The sequence below is a fragment of the Mesocricetus auratus genome, unplaced genomic scaffold (genome assembly GCF_017639785.1).
Source record: "Mesocricetus auratus isolate SY011 unplaced genomic scaffold, BCM_Maur_2.0 Super-Scaffold_100009, whole genome shotgun sequence".
Taxonomy (NCBI): Eukaryota; Metazoa; Chordata; class Mammalia; order Rodentia; family Cricetidae; genus Mesocricetus; species Mesocricetus auratus.
Window position 1 is genome coordinate 35,879,596 of NW_024429193.1, and position 26,570 is coordinate 35,906,165.

The following is a 26,570-nucleotide window of genomic DNA, read 5'->3' on the forward strand; positions in this document are numbered from 1 at the left end:
TGCTCTTCCCTCTCAGAGCTTCTGTTACTTCCAGTGTCACAATTCCCTCTGTTATAGGTAACAGAATTCATTTGCCTAATTTTCCTCACGTGTTTTTTGTTTGGATCCTGTTTTTAGAGTAGGCATAGACGTGGGCACCTAAGTTGGCCCGTGAGGAACTTTTCTAGTCTCGTTAGCTCAAGCCCCATTACTGAAAATGAGGTACCAAGCTGGCCTTCTTAGGTAAGGTGTAAGTGATAACACATTGCCTTCCCTGTCCTAGGGAAACCTTTTGAACCATTGGAAAGGGGTTCCACGGCAAGTGTGCCACTCGGGTGTTCTGGAGTGGAGTTTTCAAGGCTACTGCAGATGGCCCAAAACACAAGAGCAGATGTAGAAACCCAGGATGGACTGCGGTGGCTTTGTCCTTCACTGCCTGTCTGTAACTCCTCCTTCCTGTCCCCACCTTCTCCTTCCTGTCCCCTAACTGCTTGCTTCCCCCACTCCCAAGGGCAAGAAGATAAGAAACTGTATCATGACCTCTGCTGTCACTGAGAGCCATGTAGGGCTCCCCATGGGGAGGCCACTGACTTCTGACCACAGTGGTCTGCTCTCCAAAGCCCTGGGGAAGTCCCAGTGGCTGAGAAGCTAGACACACAGTCAGTAACTTCATGAGCTTGAGAGGGGACCAGCTGGGGGTTAGGTCCAATTTAGACCAGGTTTATTTGCATGTTTGATTAACATTAATTGATTAATGCTTCTTATATAACAGTGTATTGCATGAATTAGCTCATTTAATTCTCAGAAGAAGCCAAGTAGTAGGTAAATACTCCTAAAATCCACATTTCACAGACACGGAGACAGAGACCAAAGAGTAGACAATTGAGTCTAGGAAAGTCTCAACCTAAAGACTTAATTCCTATCTATTTAAGAGACTGATACCCATTGGGCATCTATTGCTACTCTTAGGGAAAATAACTCCTTTAGGGATGGGGGTATAATTCAATTGGTAACGTGAAGAAGGAAGGAAGAAACTTGTCATGTCATAGTACAAATGTCAAGTCAAGCAAAGACAAGAATTATTTTTCATATACCTCACAAAAATGCTGTGAGAACCACTACAAGAAGAAAAAAACAACTCCCATGTCCATCCTCACCCATGCACAGAGGTCCTGTCTATACTCAGATTAAGACGACAGTGGTGGCGGTGGTGGACATGGGCTTAATTGCCAGAGAGGCAGAAGATCAATTGGCGGCTGTATGTGGGAGCAGCAATCCTCTTTGCCCTAGCCTAATAGATCTGTAAATATACCCGGGATACCAGGAGTCTTTTGTGGAAATTCCGAGTCAGCTAGTCAGGGTTGGTGCTCAGAATGTGTTTTCTAAAAAGCGTTCAAGGTCACCGTTGTCTTCCAGTAAGATGGGAATCGCCTCAACTCAGGTGCTGATGCCACCATGCTTTGTACATCCTAAGAAAGCACAGCGTGTGCAGTGGTGTCCATGGCCAGGATTCAGGAGAAGGAAGTTCGCATGTGCTAGGGAAATGCTAGTGGCCCCAGGGCTTCAGGGAATCCTCGTGAACACATAAAGCCAGGCCTTTTCTCACTAGTGAGTCATTCTTATGACCTGAGTGCTGAGATTAAAGGTGAGCACTGCTATGCCCAGCAAACCTTAAACCTTCTGATGGTGCTAGGTTTTTGAAGGTTGAGGCCTAGCCCATTGGGTGTGATCAGCTTTCAGAGGTGCAAGTCCCCGGGGCTGAGGTTGACAATCTGAAGATAACTAAGTTATGCCCACTGACGCCAAGTAATCCATTTAGCTATCCAAGCTAGAAACGGGCAAAGACAGATCACTGTACTTGAACTTAGACCTGAGGGTATGCAGAGGGACTGAAGATCGTGGGAGAGTGAACTTCTAAGCTTATGTGAAAGTCGGGGCCAAGTGTCAAGGAATGAATGACTAGGTTTGAGGAGTTATATCTCCCTGGTTGCACTTGTCTGGTATGTAGGAGGCCCTGGGTTCTAGCCCCAGCACCATGAAGAAAACAAACAAAGAATTAACAGACAGATGGTGGCAATAGGAAAAATCACTTCAGACTTGAGCAGATATATAATTCCTCCCTTACTTCATAGGAATCTTGCTTAGAGGAAAAGTCCCCATGGTGGCATGTGTTCCAGGCTTCGCAGTCAGAACTACTCCCTTTCTGAGGCACTAAGGCCCCAAAAGCCTGGTGGAGCAGGAGTCCCTTTGGGGGTGTTGCTTACGCTGTAAGAAAGGCGTTCCCACCTTCTGTGGAATGTTTGGGGTAATGATGACCACTGAGCACTGCCAGCAGCTGAGGCCCTATCAATGGAGAGGAACAGGCTGGATGCTTTTTTGTTGAGTCACTGAGACTTTAAGCATTGGAGTGATGCAAACAGATGTGTGTTTGGAATGTGATGCTGGTGTCTGTGTGGAGGAATGCCTGGATTAGCAGAGACTGAACCTTGGAATTCAGAGAGAAAGCTGCTTGGACAGGCTGGTACAAGTCCTCAAGCGCTCACGTAGCCCAGTGAGCAAGAAGAGGCAACACTTCTCGATATCTAAGAGGTAGAAAGATAGCACACTTGGACTGGGCGTGACAGGGGAAGAAAGAGATCATCAGGGCTGGCTCTGAATTCAGACACACCCAAATTTGGACTCTGCTTGGTGCTCCTAATGGCTGTGGGATCTTATTCAACTCCTTTAAGCCTTGACTTCTGCGTCTGCATACAGTAAATGATAACACTGCACACTTGGTGGAATTGTTGGATGATGAGATAAGGCAGATGAGACAAGAAGGCACAGCACAAAAGTGGGTATCAAGTAACAGCGTATGACCACTGTTGCACTGAGAGCGAAGAAGAAAGGAAAACGTAAGATGACCCAGATGTTCTTGACTTGAGAATCTGAGCAAAGGCTGATACAACTAATTGGCTTAAGAAGTTCAGGAGTCTACTAGGAAAGGATTTTGTTTTGAGACATGTTGGGTCTTATAGGCCAAGGACTTCAAGGTAGGAGTGTTCAGCAATCCATGAGGCATAGATTCAGGTTTGGTGGACACTTGCTAATAGAAGGTCACTGGAACAATGGCAGATGGGAGAAAGTTGAGGATGGATGGGAGAAAGGGAGGAGGAGAGAAGCAGAGGAGTTATGAAGTGAGAAAGATGTGAGCATAGAGGAGCTCCCAGAGATGGCCATGGCACTCTTACTTCGTGGGAAGGATGAAAGACCGAAGCCAGCACCAGGTGGCTGGCTGACAAATCTCCAGCCTTACCCATGAGACTAGATTTAAGAAGCCCACTATGGTCCTCAAGTGGATTGATGCCTCTTACCTCCAGGTATTGATTAGCCAGGTGTAGGAAGTGGTTCGTGATGTTAAATATATCCCTCCAGTCAAAGTTGGTCATGTCATCATCCCGGTTCTCGCGGGGACCGTTAGGGAAGAAGTTTAATATGGCTTCAGTGGTAATACCTTCTTCTCCAAGCTGACTATTAATAAAGTCTTTTACTGTTGGGTGTCCCAGGGTATCCTTGGGTAGAAGAAACATAGTCACAGAAATTAAGACTTCTATAGGCCCTTTGTTCTTATTCTTAGAGCATTTCAGAGTTTACCTGATCAATGAATGAGACCCTAGGTTCACTAAACAAGCTGGTAGGCTTCCCTCCCATTGCAAGGCATATGTACATCTATCATTTTCTTCAAACACAAGGGCTTCTAGAGTGGAGGGAGACAAAATGGAGTGTGGGAGCAGAATTAGTGAACATGTAAGCTGATACAGAAGATTTCCTTTTTATGGCTCTCTGTTGTGCGATCATTTTCATTTACCTGATATTGGGAACTCTTGTCTCTTGGCCTTACAAAGTTGCAAATGAGGCCGCATAGACACAAGTGACACCATCTTGACAGTATAGAGCTGGCCTCTTCAGGAGACCCCCTTTTGAACCTGAGACCTTCGAGTAAATTCTTGGGAAAGATACTGATCTTGTGGCAACTTTTAAATTCTTCCCCACATTTGGGACACATATTCCCCACCCAATGCCAGCGACTCCACATGGTGACAGTTTGCAGACTAATGCTTTGGAGTTCTGTTTGCTCCGCTTGATCTGACTCGAGCCGTGATGAACTATCTCTATGGCCCTCCTCCTTCTCCCCATCCCATGTTGTGAGCCATGATGAACTATCTCTAGTTCCCATGTTGTGAGCATCCTTACTCTCATCATGGTCATCTGTGTGCTCTTCTCAAAGAAGTACCAGATCTGGGGTCCCACTTCTTCCCAGGCTTTGACCAGCTTCCTAACTCGATCCAGTTCTTCAAAAGTTGAGTTGGCCTAAAAATAGACACACAGAAAGAAAACAGAAGAAAACGGAAGGAAGAACCTTTAGTTCTGTCTTCTGCCCTCGTCATAAACTATGCTTGGTCAAGGCACCTCCTCCTTCTCTTCTTCTTTTTAGACTTATTATTGCTATTTTTAGTTTAACTATACAGGTGTTTTGTCTGCATTTATGTCTATGTACCAAATGCATGCCTTGTACCCATGGAAGCCAGAAGAAAATACCAGATCCCTTGGACATGAAGCTACAGACATGGGTTCTGGGGATTGAACCCTGGTCCTCTGGATGAGCAGCCAGTGCTCTTAACAGCTGAGGCTTCTCCTCAGCCAACAAAGGCTTTTCTTGGAAGTGCTTTTCCTTTCCTAGAACATTGCCACTTCTCAGACTCCAGGATTGACAGAATCTAATTTGTTAATTATCTTGGAGACACATGTAACATTGGTGTCATTGTTTCTAAATCTCATTAAGTTATATTTAAGATCCTAGTGGGCGAATATTCATACTCCCCATTGTTGCCTGTTCTGGGAAACCAGGGATCAGAGTATGATGAACGTAATATAAGTCACAGAGGTGGAAAGACAATGCCATAGCAGGCTGATTCAGAGAGGGTGGGCACCAGAGGGAGGCATTCCTACCATGGCAGGGTATGGGGGGAGGAAACCCGGGAGTCCATTTAGGAGAAAACAAGCAGGGGAGTCACTGGCAGGAGCATATCTAAACACACACACACACACACACACACACAGAGATACACATAGACACACACACCAGACACAGATACACACAGAGACACAAACACAAATACACACAAAGGACAGACACACACACACACACACACCAGACACAGATACACACAGAGACACAGACACAAATACACACAAAAGACAGACACACACACACACACACACACACACACACACACACACACACACACACACTGTCTTCTGGGAGGTCTGAGACATAAGGGAATTAGACCATCTGGGATCTTACATTCTTCAGTAACCTTCGAACAGCAGGGGAATCTGGAGTAAAGAGGATTTTTCCCATCAGCAATGGCTTTGCTGCCCTCCAGGCTATTTTGGTTAAAGGGTTTGACTCCAGGTTCTGGATCAATGCATTACAAAAGGATGCTGTCAAGAGAGAAGGGTCACATTTTCAAAACTCCCCACTGCTCATAACTAAACACAGTCATTAGTGCATCAAGTCACATGTCCTGCTCTCATTCAGTGCCACACTGGAGGGTTTGAGAAATAATCTAAATTATTGGGCTGGACCCCACTAATAGCAAGCTCATCATTAGTGACAGAATGCCACAGTGCCCCTTGATAATAGCCTCCACAGTGTGACAAAGGATATGGTTCAGCTTAAAAGAAAGAGTTTTGTGAGTTTTGCAAGGGACCAAAGGGAGTGAAAGCCCAAACAAGCCTCCCCACATTGGAATCTCAGCTTTAGTCTCAACTAGTTCCGTATCTGTTAACTGCTTCTCTTCTGTGTTGTACGTAGCTGTTTCAGGGTCCAACTCCTTTTGCTGTGACTCTTGCTGTCTTTTTGTAATTTCAGAGCCTCCTCCACTCCAAAACCGTGAAAGTGAGGCAAGGGCTTGCCAAGGGCTTTCCAGCCCTGTTGACTTGCCAGGACTCTATCGGCCCGAGCTTTGTTGTAACTCTGGGTTGCCTCCTCATCTGTCATCCTTCTCTTCCCTGGAACTTAACCCCAGTTCAGTTACACCACTGGGAAATGCCCCCTCTCTTTCCTCCAAGTGGGCTTGGGTGTTTTCCAGGGCTCACATTCAGCCTTCTATGAGCACCACTCTCCTCTACAAAGGGAAAGAGAATTTCTGGGAGAAATCCTCTTGCCCAAGGCCTCTTAACAGGAGCAAGGAGATCAACCCCCAAGACTGGCTTCTTAGAAGTGCTAACCCATCACTTTTCCCACTAGTGCTTGTACATATGAGTGTGTGCAAGTGTGCATGAATGTGTATGCATATACATGGAGGTCATAGGACAACCTAAGGTGTGCCACCTCCCTTGCTTTATCACTAGCTTAGAACTTGGTAAGTAGGCTAGGCCGGGTGGCCAGCAAACCCCCAGTATCTTCTTGTCTCAGCCACTCCAGTGCTGTGATTACAAGTGGGCACCATAAAAAAAACAAAAAACAAAAAACAAAAAACAAACAATGCCTGGATTTGTGTGTGTGTGTGTGTGTGTGTGTGTGTGTGTGTGTGTGTATTCTGGGGATTGAAGTTGGGTTTTTGTGCTTGTGTAGCAAGAACTTTACCAAGTGAGCCATCTGCCCAGCTTTCCCATGTCCCCAATCCATCATCTTAACCAACACTAGAGGTCAATTTACCTATAGGACTCAGAAAACTTACTTGTTCTTTTGTCATAAGAATAGGTAGGATCTTTCCTTGTGGAATCAATCCCCAGGAAGGCTTTATAGTTATTGTCTTCATACCAGTTAAAGGAGAACACCCGAGAGCCTCCTCCTTCTGGGTAGCCACACAGGAGGTCAGACAGGACACCCATCATCTGGGTAAAGGTCTCAGGACCACGGTTCTGCAGGATAGGTCTGGCCACCCACAGCAAGTCTTGAACACTTGGCTGATGAATAAACTAGGAATAGGGAAAGACTTTGGATAATTTTTTTAATTTATTTTATTTTATATACATTGGAAGAGTTTTAGTGTTTTTGTTTTATTTTATGTGCATTGGTGTTTTGCCTGCATATATGTCTGGTCTGAAGGTATTCGATCCTCTGGAACTAGAATTGCAGACACTTGTGAGTTGCCATGTGGGTGCTGGGAATTGAACCTGGGTCTTCTGGAAAAACAGTCAGTGCTCTTAACTATTGATGCTTCTCTGCAGCCCCGAATTTGAATAATGTTAAAACAGACAGAATCAAGGCTTGCTAGCATGTGTGTTTGATTTCCACATGTGAAAGGAAACATATACTCTCAGCAATTCTTAACACAGCTGCAGGAAACAAAACTCGCTATCATCCATCTGGGGACAAACATGCACATAAAACATGCTAATGTCAGTTCTCCTTTGTTTGGGTTCCTTTGGATTGTGTCCCTGGAAAAAACTTAGGGAATACAGCAGCATAAGCTAGCTGTTATCCCATCAAGATGGAGATCCTAGAAAAAAAACTGGGAAATAAATAATGGAGAAATGTCGATGTTCTGGAAATGCAAGGCCACGGCAAATTTCTGTGATTAAAAGGTTTAGAATTTGGTGTTCTATATCTGGAAAATAATCTTTTTAATATTTTTTTACTTAGCTGTGTGTATGTGTCTATGTCTGTGTCTGGGTGTCCATGTGTGCATGCAGATGACACACGCAGAGGCTAGAGAGGGGTGCCCTGAAGCTGGGATTACAGGTAACGGAGCTGCTATGGGAAGCATGCTTCAGCTGTGTGGATGCTGGGAACCAATTTCTAGTCCTCTTCCAGGACAGTCAGTTCTCTGAACCACTGAGCCACCTCCCCAGCTCCCCACGACATCCCCTTACTAACTTAATTTTATCACGTTGAATAATTTATCACATTGAATCTTCCATTCAACTGAATGGTGTGGTTTGTTCTCTCCCCCATTCCACTCCTGTGTGTGTGTGTGTGTGAGTGTGTGAGTGTGTGTGTGAGTGTGTGTGTGTAGGTTTTAACATTCAAACAAAGAGCTGAGTATGGTGGTGCATGCCTTTAATTCTAGAACTTGGGAGCCAGCCTGGTCTACGAAGCAAGTTTCAGGACAGCCAGGGCTACACAGAGAAACCTTATCTTAAACAGACAAATGAAACAAAACAAAAGATTCAAGCAAAGAGCAGAAGATGTCTCTCTTATGGGAGAAAATTTCAAATTCTATGTCAACTAAGAGGGGCCTGGCATCCTGGTATCCCTTCTCCTCTCTATGGTGTCATGGAACCCATGGCTTCATCCATGATGCTGAGAGCTAGGGAGACACTGGCAGAAGCACCAACCAGTGTCTTGGTCCAATAAGGCCACTTGGCTTTATTTTAGGGAAAATATAAAATAAAAACAATGCTGTGTTTATTCCCTAGACACACCTTACTATTCACGTTCTAAGGAAGTTGGAAATTAAAAAAAGAAAAGCATTAGGATTCAACCAGGCATGACAGAAAACATTCTCCCACTCTGTCAGCGACGTCAACCTGTGGTCTCTCTCTTTGTACACATGCCAACACTTGCTTTCCGAAACTGATGAGCACCGTGTGGAATCCACTCGGTGAGTCATGTTTATAATCACAGTCTATGCCTCAGTGAGAAAGTCAGAATCTTAAATTGCTTCAACAACAGTGGGTCTTATGACCATCGGTGTTATTATCATTATCATGTTCCTCATTTAATCAAAGCACTCAGAAATGAAGGGCTGTGTTGGGGTCAAATGGTCTGATATCAATTCTTATAAACCGGGCCATCTGCTTTAACCTGGTTCACAAATGCTGTTATCTTAACAGGCAAAGAATATTCTGGAACGCCCACACAGAATTCAAAGTGCTGATATGCTTTGGGAAGCTATTTACATTCTCTGTTGACTTCACCTCCGTTATATGGATATGAGTTTTTAACATGCTATAGAGAGAAAAATGGTAGAGTCCCACTGCAGCAGGTGACCAGCAGTACAATGGACCCTTCTCTCCTGGCCAAGCAGAGCTCCTGCTTTGCCCTGATTGAGCTTAATTTTATTAATACAGATTCCAAGCATGTTATTTTCCAAGTTGGCTGAGCCTCAGGCGGCTGGAAAAATCAAAGGGGAAAAGTCCAAGGAAAATCACATTTTCTGTTTCGCTTCCTCTTCCACAATAGTCATCCCACTAAAAGAGAGCTGCCTGTTCCGTGCTTCAAAAGGCTTGTGACCATGTCTGTCTATTCTCTCCCTATCCCCATTATCAATCAACTTCTAGGTGGAGGAATCGATTCCTAGATTTGAGAAGTCTTATAGAAGCAAATATTAATTAAATCGTGTACATAATAGATAAAACAACCAAAAAGTCACTCTGGAGTGACTCCAGGGAGGTGGAGCTCTGAGAATTGTCCCTGTAAGCACCGTCCACGTGTTTGCCATTGTTACAGGGTGGTGTGTTGGTGTTGCTACACCACTTAGTCCTAGACAGCCTTACATTCATTTGCAAAGCCACAATGAATCATGCTACTGAAGACAAGTTGTGGGTTCCAGTGGTACTTATGTCTTGACGTAGCATCATAAGGATGGTTATTTTCTTTTCATCTCCTACTTAGGAGCACAGATGGTTAGAATATGAGCAGATGCCTTTAAACTACTAGGCAGGAAGAGCAAATGAATTTCTCCTTAACAGGTGAGAGATACGATTAAATTACTTTCTATAATAAGTATGACTGAAACAGTGTAAAGGTATAATAAAACTATAGTCGATGACATTAGGCCTCTTACCTTTTGCAGTCTTGGTGACATGTCAGATAATATTCCTCCCCAAAATCTCAAGTTGATACCTTGAGAACTGCTGTCTATGAGTGTAGGGAGCTGGAATCAACAGAAAAAAAATTTTTAATGTAGTTACAGGGTTGATGACTTAGTCACACAAGCATGAGTGTATGAGTTTGAATCCTAGCACCCACATAAAATCCTGGCTTGTTGGCACAGACATGTAACCCCAGTGCTGGGAAGCTAGAGATGAGGAATCCTCAGGACTTGCTGTACAGCCAGTGTAGACAAATTCAAAGAGGCCTGTCTCAAAAAGATGAAGAGCAGCTGAGGACGATACCAGAAGTCAGCCTCCAGATCTTCATGTATGAGCACACAGACACATCCATACAGACACACACACACACACACACACATATATATACACACAGACACATCCATACAGACACACACACATATACACGTACACACATATACACACATATATATATACATAGACACATCCATACAGACACACACACATACATACACACACACATATATATAAAACATATCCATACAGATACACACAAACACAGACACTTCCATACAGACAGACAGACAGACACATACACACACATCCATACAGATACACACACACACCCATACAGACACACACACACCCATACAGACACACACACACACACACAGGCACATCCATACAGATACACACAAACACAGACACTTCCATACAGACAGACAGACACACACACACACATCCATACAGACACACACACATCCATACAGACACACACACACACACACACAGGCACTATCTGATTTTGTATGTACTCGCAAGCTGTTCTTTCCTTCCTAACTGGACTTCTGCAAGGTTGCCTTCAGAAACAAAATTCTTTTACCCAGTCCAGAAAAATCAAAGGCTCCTATTCCAAGTTTCCCTGCTGAGCTAGCTGATCACAAATAGTCTCACGGTGACAGTAAATACACCAAAGTGATTCTGATTGCTGTTTTAGTGACACCAAACACGACTCCCAGAGGAGGGAAAGCAGAGCTCAGCTGGTGGAGTGTGGAGACAGGCGGTGTGGAGGACACCCATCTGTTCACCTCCAGGCCCTGCCGCCCTGCCAGGCTTCCTTCATGGCTCATGTCTGTCCCCTTTGTGTCCTTTCTGAGCAGGCTGTCACTCTTCCTCTGTTCACAAATACTCTCTCATGGAAGATTCCACCAACTCCACCACTTTTCTTTTAAAGCTACAGTTCACATGAGTGAGAAGTTCCTTGGCCAGGTTCTTTAGCTGAGAGCAACATCTGGATAGAGCTTGCCCTTGGGACAACTCAGAATAGTATCAGCATTTTCCATCTTGATCGGGAATACCAGAGCCCTCAGTGTTGCCGCACGACAGCCTTAGAGCCTGATGTGAACACCCAGAACACCAAGGTCAAGTCCTGACTGGCTTTATTGTCACAGCTTCAGAATGGAATTGAATCACCCATAGGCCACTCTAGAGAGTCTTTGAGGACTGAGTTCTAAGTGTTAATGGTTTTCAAGTTCAAGGGAGCATCGTGAGTTACCTAGAGAGAAGCCCTAACAAAGCTTGTTCATCCTCATTCAGGTACGTGTAGATCACAGTCCATGAGCCTCCGTAGGGTGGTTCCCCTGAATGATTACTTGACTGATCTAGCTTGGATCAAGAGCTGAGAAGCAGGTAAGTTCTGTATGAGCCAGCGAGTTCCTATCTCTGCCCTGTATCCTTGTCTTTCTTCCCATGGTAGGCATGCTTTTGTGCTCTCTGCCCTCTGCTCTGACCACTGGGATGAGACACCAATCTTACTGGGACTTCTTCTCAAGTTGCTTGTCAAGAGCTTTAACGGTAATGGATGCTGAGCAAGTCACTTTAATCCCTTTTTTGCCATAGGCTGATGAAGTTGAGTTCAGTGGGTAGGAAGGGAAGAAGGATGTAAATATGTCAAAATCACATGTCAGTAAATGCTCTCACTAATCTTGTTCATCTTCTTTCCTAAAGACTACAAGAGATAAGAAGGGTCACATTATTTATCGTCATCATCATCATCATTTTTTTGAGACACGGTCTATATAGCCCTGGCTGTCATGGAACTCACTATGTATACCATACTCCCCTGCCTCTGCCTCCTGAATGCTGGGATTAAGGTGTGTACCACCACACACAGTTCTCTTCCATTATTTTTAATGTGTCTGACTCGCCACTAGATTAGTGGTTCTCAGTGGGCTATGACTCCCCCTTGGGGTATTGTGTATCAGATATCCTGCACATCAGATATTTACATTATGACTCATAACAGTAGCAAAATTACGGTTATGCAGTAGCAATGAAAATAATTTTATTGGTGGGGGTCACCACTACATGAGGAACTGCATTAAAGAGTCACAGCATTAGGAAGGTTGCAACCACTCACTGCATTAGATTATGAACTCCTTAAGCATTACAACAGGCTTTATTGTTACATCATCAGCACAGGTGCACATGATCCATGGATATGTGTTGCATTAATGAACAGTAGACTAATCTTGCAGCCAAGAGCCAGAGGTTCCATGAGTGGTGTCCCTTCCAGGGAGGGAGTAATCAGTTCCACTACTAGTGACTAGGAAGGTGGCACCTTAGCTGATAAAGGGATGTGGTGATGGTGAAGATGGGCACAGACGGGTGTGGGGAGTCTGGAATTCCAGGTGGAGAGAGGAATGTGAAGCCAGACATCAAAAGTCAGCCTGGGACCAGAGTGTGAGATGCATTTTTGCATCTGGTCAAGGCTTCCTTTTTTGATCTTGCTTATAACTGGATAATACCTATCTGTCACACATTTGCTGAGCCCTGGTGTGCGTGTGGTACATTTTCCTTCCTAGTTCTTTGTCATGCGAGTGATAAATAACAAGGAACTGGTGTTCTGGAGAAGTCATTTACATCTCTGAGCAGTGCCTGGCTCTCAAGCAGCCCCCTCTGCATTTGCTCACCAGAGTTTTAATTGATGTTGCTATAAACTATAAAATAACTTCCCCAGGATTCACTTCTTCCTTGAATCCCCTCCCCATTATCAACTCCAATTCCTAAGCCCTGTTCCTGCCAAAAGAACCAGAATAGCTGTAACTTTATTTGAATGGAAATGTGGAAATATTTCTAGAAAAAAGGGTCAGGGTGTCAAAATGGCAAATAATACTATTATGCACACCCCAGACTCCTATATCAGCAAGTTCTCAATATTTTAAATAACAAATAGCTTTATGTCATAATTGGGTTTGTGACTGATAACTTGAGGTCAAGGCTAAATTAGACTTCTTAAGGAAGACTGGTTATGCAAATGGGGTTGCAGCGATGCATGCCATTATTAATTGTGATTGGGTTAAGTGGTCCCTGAGCAGTGAACCCCTATTTAAGTGATAGAAGGTCCTCATAGGGGGCTCCTGAGACCTCTGCTAAGATTCTTGGAGGACAAAACATATTCCTTTCCCTTGGAATATGCAATTTGTATACCAGCATGAAATAAAAGCATCCTCAGCTCCGTAAGCATCTTGATGGTTCGTACTGACTTGGTAGCTGTCACTCCATCAGCACATGAAAGGGGTGACCTATGATTGATAGCTTTTCCCTAACTCATAGGAGCCAACCTGGAAACATTCATTTCTAAGTTGAAGATCTACACAACACATGGCTAGTTAGGTAGCATCAGATTAGAAACGTCTTCATGAGGACAATATGACTTCTTGGAGCCACTGAATGACTCTGGAGTCAGGTGTAGGCAGCTTGTCTTGAAGGCATCTAGGCCAGAAGTTAAGGGCAAGTGTAGCCACGGAGAGACAGCCCCAGGCTGTTAGGTTCCTTTCCCAGTAGCCGCTACAGGAAGCCCAGATTTATCCGGGAGGGAAGTTGTTGCTAGGCAACTGGAAGGCCATGGATTTAAAGCATGTTTGTTGCAGTCTGACAGTTGGTAAGCAAGGAATAAAAAGAAAGGAAGCTGCTTTGGTGGTGAGAGGGCAACCAGGAGAGGCACCCTGCGTGCTAGGAAATGCGTCATGAGTGGAGAATTCAGACTCAGTCACAAGAGGGTGGGGGGCCTTGCCAAACTGTCTCTACTGGGAGAGACACTGGAAGGAACGGTGTCTGAAGGTCTGAAGCCAAGGGTGGGCTCTGGGGTTCGTGAACAGACAAGCTCGGGAACTTTCTTTTAGTGCAACAGAAACTAGGCCTCACCCCCTCCCGACGATGGCCTCTGTCCTACCTAGTGTCTGTTTCTGATGAAAGCAAACTGGGCTAGGAATCCAGGGGGCAGTGAAAGGTCATTCTGTGAGACAGAGCTTCCTCTAGTTGCTGGGGTCTGAGGAAGGAGAGGAGGGGCCACTGCAGAGCAGAGTGTGTTCTCCACCCCCCCCTCGCCTACTCTGTGTATGAGTGCGCGTGTGCTCGCGCATGTATGTACTGGCCAGAGGACAACCGCAGGGGTCATTCCTCAGGCACCATTTAATTAGTTAATTTTAAATTTTGAGACATATTCTTGAACTGGCCTGGAGCTTCCTAAGTATGCTAGGTTAGCTGGTCAGTGTCTTTTCTCTGCCTCTGTAGTGCAGAGACTTGTAAACCTTTTCCATCAAATCTGACTTCTTTACTTAGGGTCTAGGTATTAAGCACAAGCCCTCATATTTGTGGTCCAAACACTTCACTGACTGAACTAGCTCCCCCAGACCACGATTTCACTTTGGTATAAGCAAACCGTCTTTGGTTTCAAAGTGTATTTCCTATCTTTTCTCTAATACCAATTTCACTGCAGTTCCATGACGTGTGTAGAATGGGTCATATTGTCAGTTTCGCCAATGAGAAAGAAAGCATCTGCTATAAACAACAGCAAGTTGTGTGTCAACCCGTAGCCAGAAATCAGTCTCCGGGCCACCGGGGGATGCTCGCTGGTCCCACACTCAAGAGTCGATGCTGAGGAGTTATGAAAAGAGCCAAGGTCAACACCAGCCACCAGCATGGCTTTCTGCAGCCCTGCCTCTCTACCCAGGAGGGAGAAACACTTGGCTGGTGTTGAGCCAGGCTGCGGGCAGCAGCTTGGGGACCTGGGAGTTAGCTAGAGTGAAGCTGCCTTGGTGCTGAAGATGCTCGTGACAACAGTAGGAGCCAAGCTGTGCTGGAAGCCAGATGTGAGGGTCACATCTGTGCTGTGATTACTTACCTGTCTGTCACCCCTGAGCTCTGCAGCTCAGTATATGCTGGTTACTGTGACATGGCTGAATTCTGTTGGCATTCTAATTTTGTAACGTGGAAGTGAGTTTTCTACCTGTAACTGTAAGTCCCTTCTGTGCCCAAACACAAACATCTCACCACCCTCAGTGTCAGCCCTGTCTGAGCTGTGACACATGCGGGCTGTGTGGTCCTGTCACTGTCCTGAGCGATCTTGGCCCGTGTGTAATAGATTCTGTGAATATGCGCATTCATGTAAATGCTTCTGGGAGAAACAGATGTGCGTCATCTATGTTCCCACTTTAAATTTTTAGAGTGCTTTTAACACTTGAAAACAAAACAAAAACTTTTGTTTTGTATATGAGACCCATTGAGGCATTTTGTATTATGATATGTGGGAAAGGAATTTCATTGCAATAACTTTTAACCTGGGGTCTGGCCTCAGAGGCTCGATGAGTCCCCATGCCTTCACATCTGTGGGAACTTGTACGCCCTAGGGAAAGACTTGGAGCCAGTGTCAGATTCTCAACAAAATCCTAATCCATAAAAATAATTCAGAGCTACTGTTTTGCAGGAAGCTGAAGTATCAGGAACCAAAAGTCTTCTGAAAGTCAATTTACACTGGAGAAAACCTGTTATCTAACATATTGTAATATATGACCTATAGTGACTGAACACAGGCTGGGATGCCAGGCCAGCCATCTGAACTAGCTCCCTTCCCAGGGCTGGCTTCTGTCCCAAGTCACTTTAGCATTGACCACTCAGGAATTCTTTCTTCCTCCATCTATAAAGCTGCCTCTGGTCTGTCAAGAAAACAAGTTCTAGCCTACTGTATACTTCTGGAGCCTAGAAGAAATCAAGACAGGCAAATGATGATACAATCAGCCTAATGAAAAACAAAACAAAACAAAAAGCTCTCTCTTCTATTTTCTTCTTTATTAAAATCTATTTGCCAAGGGGACCTCCCCCAATAACCACTGATTTGGTAGACGTAAGCCAAATTCACCTAGTATGGCTTAATGGTTTTTAAAACCCCATATCTGGCTGAGCTTTGTCTCTGTCTGACAATCCCAAACACAGTCACAGACATACACACACACACACACACACACACACACAGATATACACACAAACACCCACCCACCCACCCCCACAGACACACAGACATACACACACATAGACATACACACAAACACGCCCACACACAGACACACACAGAGACACACACACACACACATACAAACACCTCACACATTGTTGCTTGCACTGTGGTTTGGCTTCTTAAAGTAGGAGAAAGTTACAAAGACACAGCAATGGGGGGGGTCATGGCGGTAAAGTGGGCATTACTGTAAAACCCAGGAGATGTGGGGTTTCCTCAGAGAATTGTATGGAGCAAAAAGCCACCTGAAAAGTGGAACACACAGTTGAAATTTAACAAACCACAGCCAGTGTCCCCAGGGAGCAGAAAGCAGGGCCAGCTCTCACCAGGCGATGCGCAGTCCACCCCTGTTTATTCCTGGTGACTCAGGAATTCGGAGAGCGGAGCCAAGAGTGAAGAGGACACGGACAGGAGCATGCAGTCAGGACCCCCAACACTGGGCCTTTTCTTCTCAGGAACTCAGTGTTCAGCCAGCCCACAGTCACAGGGACACGAGTACAATGGAGTCAGAAAAGCAAGAGCCGCAGCAGCGCAGAGGTCGAGGGAGAGGGGGGAGAAGCCAAACGGCTACAGTGGGAACATTTACAGAGGGGCAACTATGAACCCGAAAGCCAGTTGTCCTCCATCCACAGCCCTGGAGAAGGGGGTGGGGAGGAAGGGGCACTCAGATTTCCCGGGCAGAATGGCAGGTCTTAGCGCCCAACTCGGCTCCACAAATAAACATTCAAGCTGAAGGGACAAGGCTGGCTTCTCAGCAAGATTTCAAAGCAGTGCATCCGAATGGGAGAGAAAACAGGAAGGCTGGGGGATGGGGGGACTAGAAAACGGGATGGAGGAGGGACAGAAGGGGCATGCGCAACCTGGGCCAGGTCAGATGGGAACCTGCCCAACCCCTCACCCGAAACTGACTAAAGTACTGAAGTGACGCACCGTTTTTTATGAGGTGCGAACAGTTCAGGTATGCTGGCAATAGATGCCCTGGGCCCAGCTCCGAGCTTTTGGGTCTCAAATTGCCAGCTGTTAGCCCGAAAAAGCCCCCGTGAAGATGAACTTTTTCAGGCTACGGAGTTGGAGGTAAAAGCAAGAGAGGCTAAACCTTGAAGAAAAGTCAAATCGTGTATGCACGGGTTCATGCAAGAGAGCATGTGCAAATTGAGCGTGTGTGTGTGTGTATGAGAGAGAGAGAGAGAGAGAGAGAGAGAGAGAGAGAGAGAGAGAGAGAGAGAGAGAGAGAGAGAGAGAGAGAGAGAGAGAGAGAGAGAGAGAGACACTCTGGGAATGGACCGGGTGGAGCAAAGGCCAGGGAACTGCATTTGGATTATTTGAAGATGACAACATTCAGTTTTGACCTCCAAAGGACAGAGGAAAAACACAGCTGGTCCCGGTTGGTGCTAACTCCCGTTCCGTTCCCTCAGCTCCATTAGTCCCGGGTCTGGAGGTTGCTCCCATCCTACCCCACCCTTGCTCTGTACCCAGCAGGGGCAGGTGCCGTCACAGTGGCTTACTGAAATTTTTCCTCTTTCTTTGTTAATGAGAACTGACTTGGCATTTAATAAAACCTTATTTATATAAGGGCTACGTGTGCACAAGAAACAGCCCAGTGGAGAGTGACCGGCCCAGCACTCCCACGCCAGAGTGACAGTGGCCGTGGGCCAACCAGCTGCCATAACAGCCAGGCCACAGAGGCTAGCCATGCTCCTCCGGGGAACCACGGGGTCTGCCCTGGCCACCCTGGGCCTGCCTGGGGATCGTTGTCCTAAAACCACTCCCAGGATGGGTGCAGGAAGCAATGAAGGCAAAATCTCACTTATGCTTGCTAGTTCTTTTAAGTTCTTTATTAGTAATTTATTTGCTTTTAATGTTTAGCTGCCCTGTTCATTTGTCCTGGGGAAGGCACATTTCAAGGGCATCAGAAGACTACAAAGCGTGTTTGCTCTTTGCTAGGAGCTCACCGTGGTCTGTTTTAGTTAGTTCTTCCCTCTTGGAGGCAGAAACAGGAATGAAGAGAATAGCAAGCCAGGCACATGCCTTTAAGCCCAGCACTTGGGGGGCAGAGGCAGGCAGATCTCTGAGTTCAAGGCCAGCCTGGTCTACGGAGCGAGTTCCAGGACAGCCTCCAGAACTATACAGAGAAACCCTGTCTTGAAAAACTAGAGAGAGAGAGAGAGAGAGAGAGAGAGAGAGAGAGAGAGAACAGGCAGGCAGGCATTGATCCTCTGCAAGACTCTGTTCTTGAAGCTCAGAGGTGTTTGGGGTACAAGTATTACTGTTTGGCCTACCGAAACTGAGATTGTAAAGTTAGACTCTTTTGTTCAAGGTTAATAATTTTTGACCCTGGCTGGACTTCTGGAATTTTGTGGGAAATTCTTGAAAATACTGTGCCCTGTATTGACTGATCTCTGGACTCAGAGTCGGGGGCTAGTTTGAAACAGAGCCTCTTTTAGTTTAGGCTGGCCTTAAATACCTCATGTAGCCAAGGATGACCTGACATTTCTAATCCTCCTGCCTCCACCTCCCCAAGTACTGGGATTATAGGCGTACACTACCATGTCAGTTTTATGCAGAGCTGGGAATTAAACCCAGGGCCTAATTAGGCATGTTAGGCAAGTTCTCCACAACTGAGCCGCATCCCCAAGGCCACGCGTGTAGCCATTAAAGCTTTGCCAGTGACCCGCCATACAGCTAAGCCAAGAACTGTTATTCTCAGGGACAAGAATTGTTCTGGGCTCGCTAAGCTGAGTGGCCTTGGATAGGTTTGTTGGGTTGTTTGTGAGTTGACAGTAGGAGGCTTGATGTTGGCACCACGGCCTCAGCTCAGTGCCTGTCCCCTGAAGGTACATGACACAGCTGTGAACACGTGGACACACGGACATAACGGGTAGATGAGAACTTGGGCTCATCTAAGTCAGGGAGGGCAACTGGGAAACTGCTGCTTTCTAAACTCGACGGCAGGCAGAAGGAAGGCTCTCCTGTTCTTTCTTGTTTGATAAGTAAACACTCAGGTCAGTGGCCCCAGCTTCGGTTGACTGTAGTTTGGATCTTGAGTGTTACACAAAGGCCCATCTGTCAAAGGCATGACCTCCATCTTGACACTAGTGGGAGTGATGGAACCTGTAAGGAGCAGGGCCTAGTGGGAGGTGCTTAGCTATTGGGACACCTGCCATAGAAGGGTAGAGTGGGGACCCCAAGCCCTTCCCCTTGGTCTCCTTTGCTCCCTGGCCAACAAATGAGTAGATAGTTCCACCATGCAGTCTGCCACAGTGTACTGCCTCATTACATGACCAAAAGCAGTAAGGCCCATCAGTCACAGACTGGAGTCTCTTAAAATATGAGCCAGAGGGAGCCCTTTCTCTGACTGTTTGACGTATGGCTTAAGGTAATGAGAACTGACTAACACAACGTCTGGTCACTAATGGACAACCTTGTTCAGATGCAAAATCTTATCTGGCTGTACTCAGAACTAGCTGAATTGAAGACCATGCCCCAGAACAGGCCAAGGGTTGCTTTGTAGTCAACTGTAGGACAGAGATGCTTAGGCCACAGGCTGTGGGAAGCATCAAGACCATCTCTGGGGTCCTAGATTTTTTGTGGTGGCCCCCTCAGGGCCTGGCCCCTCTTACCTACTTTGGAGGCCTAACCCCAATAATCTGGGAAAATTGCAGAATAACTTCCAAGGGAAATTCAAAATAAATTCTGCCAGAAACAACAAGGCCTCTTTTATTTGACTCATTTTAAAGAATTCATCTGGCTTCTTTTCTTCTCCTTTCATTCTTTCCCTTTCTGTGTATCCTTCCAAATCCTCCCCCACGCACACAGATGACTGTGGACATCTGGCATTCCTGCCCCCCCCAAATGCTGGGATTACAGATGTTTACATGTGCTAGGATCTAGCCTTGGCTTTGTGCATGGGAGGCAAGCACTCTTACCAACTTGGCAACAACTCTGTCCCCAATTTAAAGACAAACTGAGAGCAAGAGCGAGAGCAAGAGAGAGAGAGAGAGAGAGAGAGAGAGAGAGAGAGAGAGAGAGAGAGAGAGAGAGAGAGAGAGAGAGAGAACATGAGGAGTGTGAGAGCAAGAACAAGAGAGAAGGTAAAAGTATACCTTTTCTGGGATTTGAAAAAGCCACCATAAAGACAGACACAGTGTGAATTCTGAATGTGTCAAAACTAAATCCAGAATGTCTCAAAAATATCATAGTGGTTGACATTCCTCATGGCACAGTTCCAGAAGTTAAAATACAGGTAAAAAGAAATATATAATTAGGCGCTAGAGCAATCTATCTTTTCCAAAGGAGTCTAGTGAATATTCCTGAACCTGTGGCCTCTGTGCTCCACCACATCTCTCCAGCAAAGGAGGAGGACACACGTGTATGGCAGGTAAGCACTCTTACCAACTTAGCAACAACTCTGTCCCCCATGGGCCCTGGGAGTCTGGACCACAGTACTAAACAGAAGGCTGGGCTTAGCGAATCAGGCTTTCCAAAACATTGAGATTATGAAATTTCCTATTTCCTTTCTATCTGCCTTTGGGAGTCAAATACAGGTTCATAGGGAGGAGCCTGAACCACCATTTGCTGAAATTTATGAAGGCTTTGCAGTATTTTCTCTATCTTTTACTACTATTTTACACACAGGTATGTCCAACCTGTGGCCCACAGGCAACAGGTTTTCCAAGATAGCTATGAAGGAATCCTGTAGATGACAACATCATGTTACAGTTTCATAAGGTTAGATACCCCTGGAAGTTTCATCCTTGTTGCATACATGAACACTAGGACCAGGACAAAGTCGATATTGTGCCTGTAACCATGAGCTAGGAATTCACTTGCCTGCAGTGGTGGTAAACACTCTTCTTACAGTTGGAGTGAACATGCACCTACCATACCCCGTGCTGAGCTGTGAACCTATCTCTTTCCCCTTGCTACTGTTCTAGAAGGCTGGTTGTATTTTCTTGGATGTTAGGATTCTGCAGCATCCCCAAGGCTTGTCATGAGCATCACACTCACATCTTCCTCGGTGGCCTTCCTGCTCCAGGAATCATCTACAAGTAGGGAGCATGTAACCCTTTCCTTACCACACGGAAGAGTTTGAAGAAGTCCACATTGGCATACAGAGTGTCTTCTATCCACTGTAGGGTGACCTGGGAGAGGGGACACAGGGCATCGCGCACAGTCTGTGCCCCCCAGCGCTGGCTGAAGATGATGAAACGCTGCAAGAGGGCCTCACTACAGGCAATGTCCTTCAGTTCCAAGTCTGGGACTCCATAAGCAAACTGTAGGGAGGAGAAAAGATGATGGAAAATTCCTCGTTGGGAAACATCACCACCTTCTGAGAACAAAGATGCCACATCTTAACCCACATGACTGACAAATAAATCATGTTCCATGGCAAAGAAAATTAAAAGAGCAGATGGATTATGTCTGCTAACTGGTTGATTTAAAATACACTGATTAGCCAGGCAGTGGTGGCCTACGTCTTTAATCCCAGCAGAGGCAGAGGCAGCCAGATCTTGTGAATTTGAGACCGGCCTGGTCTACAGAGAAAGTTCTACTAGGAGCGTATTCACTCACTGAACTCCTACTGTACAGGGACCAGGATAGTGACTGAACATATAGAGGTGACTAATACAGGCTTGTGTCCTTTGACGAGCTCTCTAACTAGCCGGACATATGGGCATTTAGACAGCACAAGTATAAGATAATTAGAGCAAAGCTAGAACACAGAAGGAGAATTAGAAAGCACAGCGGCATGATACCTGCCCAGTTGTGAGACACTCTGGGTTCAAACAGAGAGAAATACAGAGGGGGTGGGGAAAAAAGGGAGGGAAGAGAGCAAGAGGCATGTACACCATGTCTTGTAAATTCTAGAAACTTTCACTAGCTATCCTCAGCACTCAGGAGATGGAAGCAGGAAGATCAGACATTCAAGATCATCCCCAAGCCGGGTGTTGGTTGCGCACGCCTTTAATCCCAGCACTTGGGAGGCAGAGGCAGGCGAATTTCTGTGAGTTTGAGGCCAGCCTGGTCTACAGAGTGAGTTCCAGGACAGCCTCCAAAACAATACAGAGAAACCCTGTCTCGAAAAAACAAAACAAAAAACAAACAAAAACAAGCAAGAAAAAAAAAACCCAAGGTCATCCCCAGCTAACAGTAAATTTGAGACCAGCATAGGCTATATGGCAGCCTGTCACAAAACCAACAACTACAAAATCCTTGGTGCTTATTAAGTATGTATTTTGTGTCTGGCAACATTATAAATGCTTCATGTATATTAATTTTTTTCAGTCTCTCCTTATAAGCACAATATGTGATAGGCATTTTTGTGTTTGCCTTTACAAGTGAAGAGACAGGCACAGAATGGTTCTGAGGCTACAGTGTGTGACTGGTGTCATCTGATGCTACAAATGTATGGCTGGTGTTACCTGATGTTGCGGTGTGTGGGCCTTGCAGAGATTTGACTCTTAGAGACTCACCAACACTTACTAACTCTTTGGTGAGTAAGAGTGAGGACTGGACAAAGAAAGGAGGCTCATGAGCTTCTTCATTGAGGAAGCAACATCTGAAGTGGGTCCTGAAGCGTGTCTAGTAATTTTTGAGGTTGGGCAGATGAGAATGAGACAGAGTGATTCAATGATTCCCCAGATAGAACTGCTCTCGTTGTTAATAAAAAGCTGATTGGCTGGTAGCTGGGCAGGAAGAGATTGGGCAAGACAGCCTGATACAGAGAGAATGCTGGGAGGAAGAAGGGTGGAGTCCAGAGTGGCCAGCTAGACACAGAGGTAGCGGGGGATGAACGTGCCACTCTAATAAAAGTACCGCCATGTGGCAGAGCGTAAATAAGGAGCACAGGTTAAGTTAAAGTGTAAGAGCTAGTCAGCAATAAGCCTGAGCTATTGGCGGTGCATTTATAATTAATATAAGCCTCAGTGTGTTTATTTGAGAGCAACTGGGGGACAAGAGAACTCCACCTACAGAAAGAGGTGTTAAGATGCCCTCCAGAGCTGTGCTCATATGCCAGGAAGAAAGGACCAGAAGAAAATCTACCGATGGTGAAGAACAAGGCAGTCCTGATTAACAAGGATGATCAGTCACAACTTCCACGGGGTACAACAAAAAGGCATATTGACTTTGTGACTGCAAGTTCTAATGACCACATTGGCTAAAGGCCATAGACCTACATGGGGTGGAAGCCAAAATGGGCAGGGGTAACTGACCGGGTGTGAAGCAGGGATCCTGGGAGATACAAAGGGAGCTGGGTGGGGGCCATGACTGACCTCACAGCAGCGAGAGGGAAGCTGTGGAACTTAATGATCTGAGAGCATTGGCTACTTCAGCACAGCATCACTAGAAATACAACCTGGTGACCCTGGCTTCTTGTCCAATGAAGAGCCTCAGTCCTGGCACCAAAAGGAAAGCCACTTGAACTCCAAAGGTCATGACTGCACAAACTGGAAGGAAATTTCCCCTAAATTCCAGCCTTTATCTCTGCCTCCCTTTTATTACCAACTGGAAATTGTCACAGGCATTGCCAGGACTGGAGTTTTATGAGCCGAGGAAAAGCAAACGGGAAAAATGAGCCATCAGTGCTGATGACACCTCCCCAGTGGTGAAGACAGAAGCCAGGCAGTACCAGGCAGCCAGGCCCACTTCTCAGGGCCTCATCAGGGACGGACTCTGCTTGTGTGTTTCCAGGCATAACAGAAGGGTCCGGACAATCAGAAAGCAGGCATGGGCTCCTTCATGGTGGCACAGGGAGCCAGCATAAAATCCCCTGCAGCAGCTGTCCTCACCAAGTGGGGAGGGGTCTCCTCTCCCATCTGGGCTCAGATGACAGCACCCTGTGCAGACCTTTGTCTCAAGACCGGCTCATGCTCTGAAATTCTCTTATGCTTTGGTCTCCCGGAGTACGTCTGGCCAGGAGGGAGTCAGGACAGGAGCTCACATTCCAGCTTGTCAGTCTCTCTGGAAGCTCGCTAACACAAACAGCTGATCTACACCTAACACTATGGACTCAACTGAGCTGGTAGGGTCTGAGAACCTGTATTTCTCACAGGTATTCCTTGTGTCACTGATGCTAATGACCACAGGTCTACAAGAGTCACTCCAGTGGCTCTCATAATGGGAAGCCCTGAATTCCACTTAACCCCTGAGGAGTTTGAGTTGTAGAACTGTGTGTAGAACAGCTCCATCACTACATGCCTCAGTTTCCCCCATCTTTGTGTTTCATTTCAGGATTACTGTGAGGGACAAAGGAGAAAGTAGATGTCACAGTCATGTACTTGTGTAAGTACAGAGAGTTAATAACATGAATGGAATAAATATGTGGAGGGATCAGAAATGTCTAAAATGGGCGTGGCTGGAACTGGTAAGCAAGTGGCCTGGGAATACAGAGGTGGTCTTTCTGCTGCCCTTGCCAGATGGTGGCAACCATGAGAGCCAACTTCTGTTCAGGCAGTTCTTTTGTTTGTTTGTCTGTTTTTTCGAGATAGGGCTTCTCTGTGTAACAGCTCTGGCTGTCTTGGAACACTTTTGCAGACCAGGCTGGCCTAAAAATCACAGAGATCCACCTGCCTCTGCCTCCTGAGTGCTGGGATTAAAGGCGTGCGCCACCACCATGCCAGCCTCCACCCAGTTGTTTTAAGATTTATTTTAATTATGTGCAGGTGTGTGCATCCATCTGTGTACAGATGTGTTCATCTGAGTGCAGGTACACAAGAAGGCCAGATTAGATCCCCAGAAGCTGGAGTCACAGGAGGTCGTGAGCTTACTGACATGGGTACTGGGAATCACACTTGGGTCCTGTCTTAGGCACTGTCCTATTGCTGTGAAGAGACACCATGCCCAAGGCAACTTTCATACAAGAAAGCAACTCACGGGGGGGGGGGGGGGGGGGTTGTTTAAAGTTTCAGAGACTAGTCCATTATCATCATGGCAGGGAGCTGGAGCATGAGTTAAGAGCTGCATCCTGATCTGCAGGCAGGCAGATAGAGGCTGGGCCTGGCATGCACTTTTGAAACCCCAAATGCCATCCACTGTGACACATTTCCTCCAACAAGGTCACTTGTATCCTAACAAGACCACACCTAATCCTTTCAAACAGCTCCACATTCTGGTGACTAAGCATTCAAATATACGAGGCTATGAAGGCCATTCTTCTTCAAACTACCACAGGTCCTCTGCAAAACAGTGTGTGCTGTTATCCACTGGGCCGTCTCTCCAGCTACAGGTGCAAATGTGTGCACCCATGCACCAGTGCATCCGCGCGCGCGCACACACACACACACACACACACACACACACACACACACACTCAGAGTTCTTGGCTGGAGCCCTTCCCTCAAGTGCTTGCAGGTCAGTTTTTTACTGAGTAAGCGTGCTCTTGTCTTCACACAATGACCCCTGATATACAGGAAACACAACAGAGTTGCTGTTTACGTCGACCCCCTTCTGGGTTATAAGTATCCTGAGTTAGTCTGGCTCATACTGCGGCAGTATCTACAGCTGTCCCTGAAGACCTGATTGGCAGGTAAATGATAAGGTTTCTCCACTCTACAGGGTAGGTCCAGCCTCATGATTTCTCCACTTCCTTAAGTTTCAAAAGCTTGGGGAGTCTTATGGGTACCAGTGCTGCTTCAGATGATCAATAACCCCCAGGTATGCCCCTGAATAAGGAGCACGAGTTATTGATTCTGAACAGGGAAAAAGAAAGAGAACCACCGCTGTCCTTCTCAGGCTTGGTGCCTTCCCATCCTCTTCAATGGTCCTCACCTACCTGTTCCACACGAACTTGGGAGTTGACCAGAAGATGGGCAACTGAGTCAGACAGGCCAATGTGTCTCATGAGGAATAGTGTCAATGTCTCCTCATCTTTTAGGATGTCTCGGATTTGTAATCCTCTTCCTGCATATGAATGGAAAAGAGAACAGGGTGTTGAGGGGAGATGGGTCAAAATAAGAACAGCACCTAGAATTGACTGGAAATATTTCTACTTGGCTCTTAGAAGAGAGTGGTGTTCTTGGGGACTCTTGGAGAGTGAGGCTGTTGTGGATGAAGAACTCGAGTGATACAACAGAGCCATAGTAACAAAACCAAAATGGCGGTAGCACAAAAACAGAGTGTAGCCAGTGAGACAGAACAGAGAAGCCAGAATTACCCATACCACTATAGCACCTGCTTTTGGGGACAAAACGTGCAAGCACATACATTGGAGGATAAACAGTTTCTTCAGCAGATGGAGCTGGGAAAACTGGGCAGAATAATGAAGCTGGGCCTACACCTCTTACCCTGTGCAAAAGCTTAAATGGGTTAATGCTCTTAGTAAAGGTCTGCATCTCTGAAATAACTAGATGGAAAAACTTCAAGATAAAGGCACAAGGAAGGTTTCTTTTTATTTTATTTACTTATTTTTGGTTTTTCATGACAAGGTTCCTCTGTGGCTTTGGAGGCTGTCCTG

General features: G+C 46.0%; 1 protein-coding gene across 1 annotated transcript in view; it reads right to left on the bottom strand.

Annotated features, from left to right (window-relative positions):
* Abca4 (ATP binding cassette subfamily A member 4) overlaps positions 1–26,570 on the bottom strand; it is a 123,776-nt gene that overhangs the window by 80,534 nt on the left and 16,672 nt on the right. The window contains exons 5-11 of the mRNA XM_040751937.1: positions 25,890–26,017; positions 21,193–21,390; positions 9,759–9,848; positions 6,705–6,945; positions 5,324–5,463; positions 4,213–4,329; positions 3,333–3,530 (exon numbers count right to left, since the gene is read on the bottom strand). Coding sequence (XP_040607871.1) covers positions 3,333–3,530; positions 4,213–4,329; positions 5,324–5,463; positions 6,705–6,945; positions 9,759–9,848; positions 21,193–21,390; positions 25,890–26,017 — 1,112 coding nt within the window. The remainder of the gene's footprint in view (positions 1–3,332; positions 3,531–4,212; positions 4,330–5,323; positions 5,464–6,704; positions 6,946–9,758; positions 9,849–21,192; positions 21,391–25,889; positions 26,018–26,570) is intronic.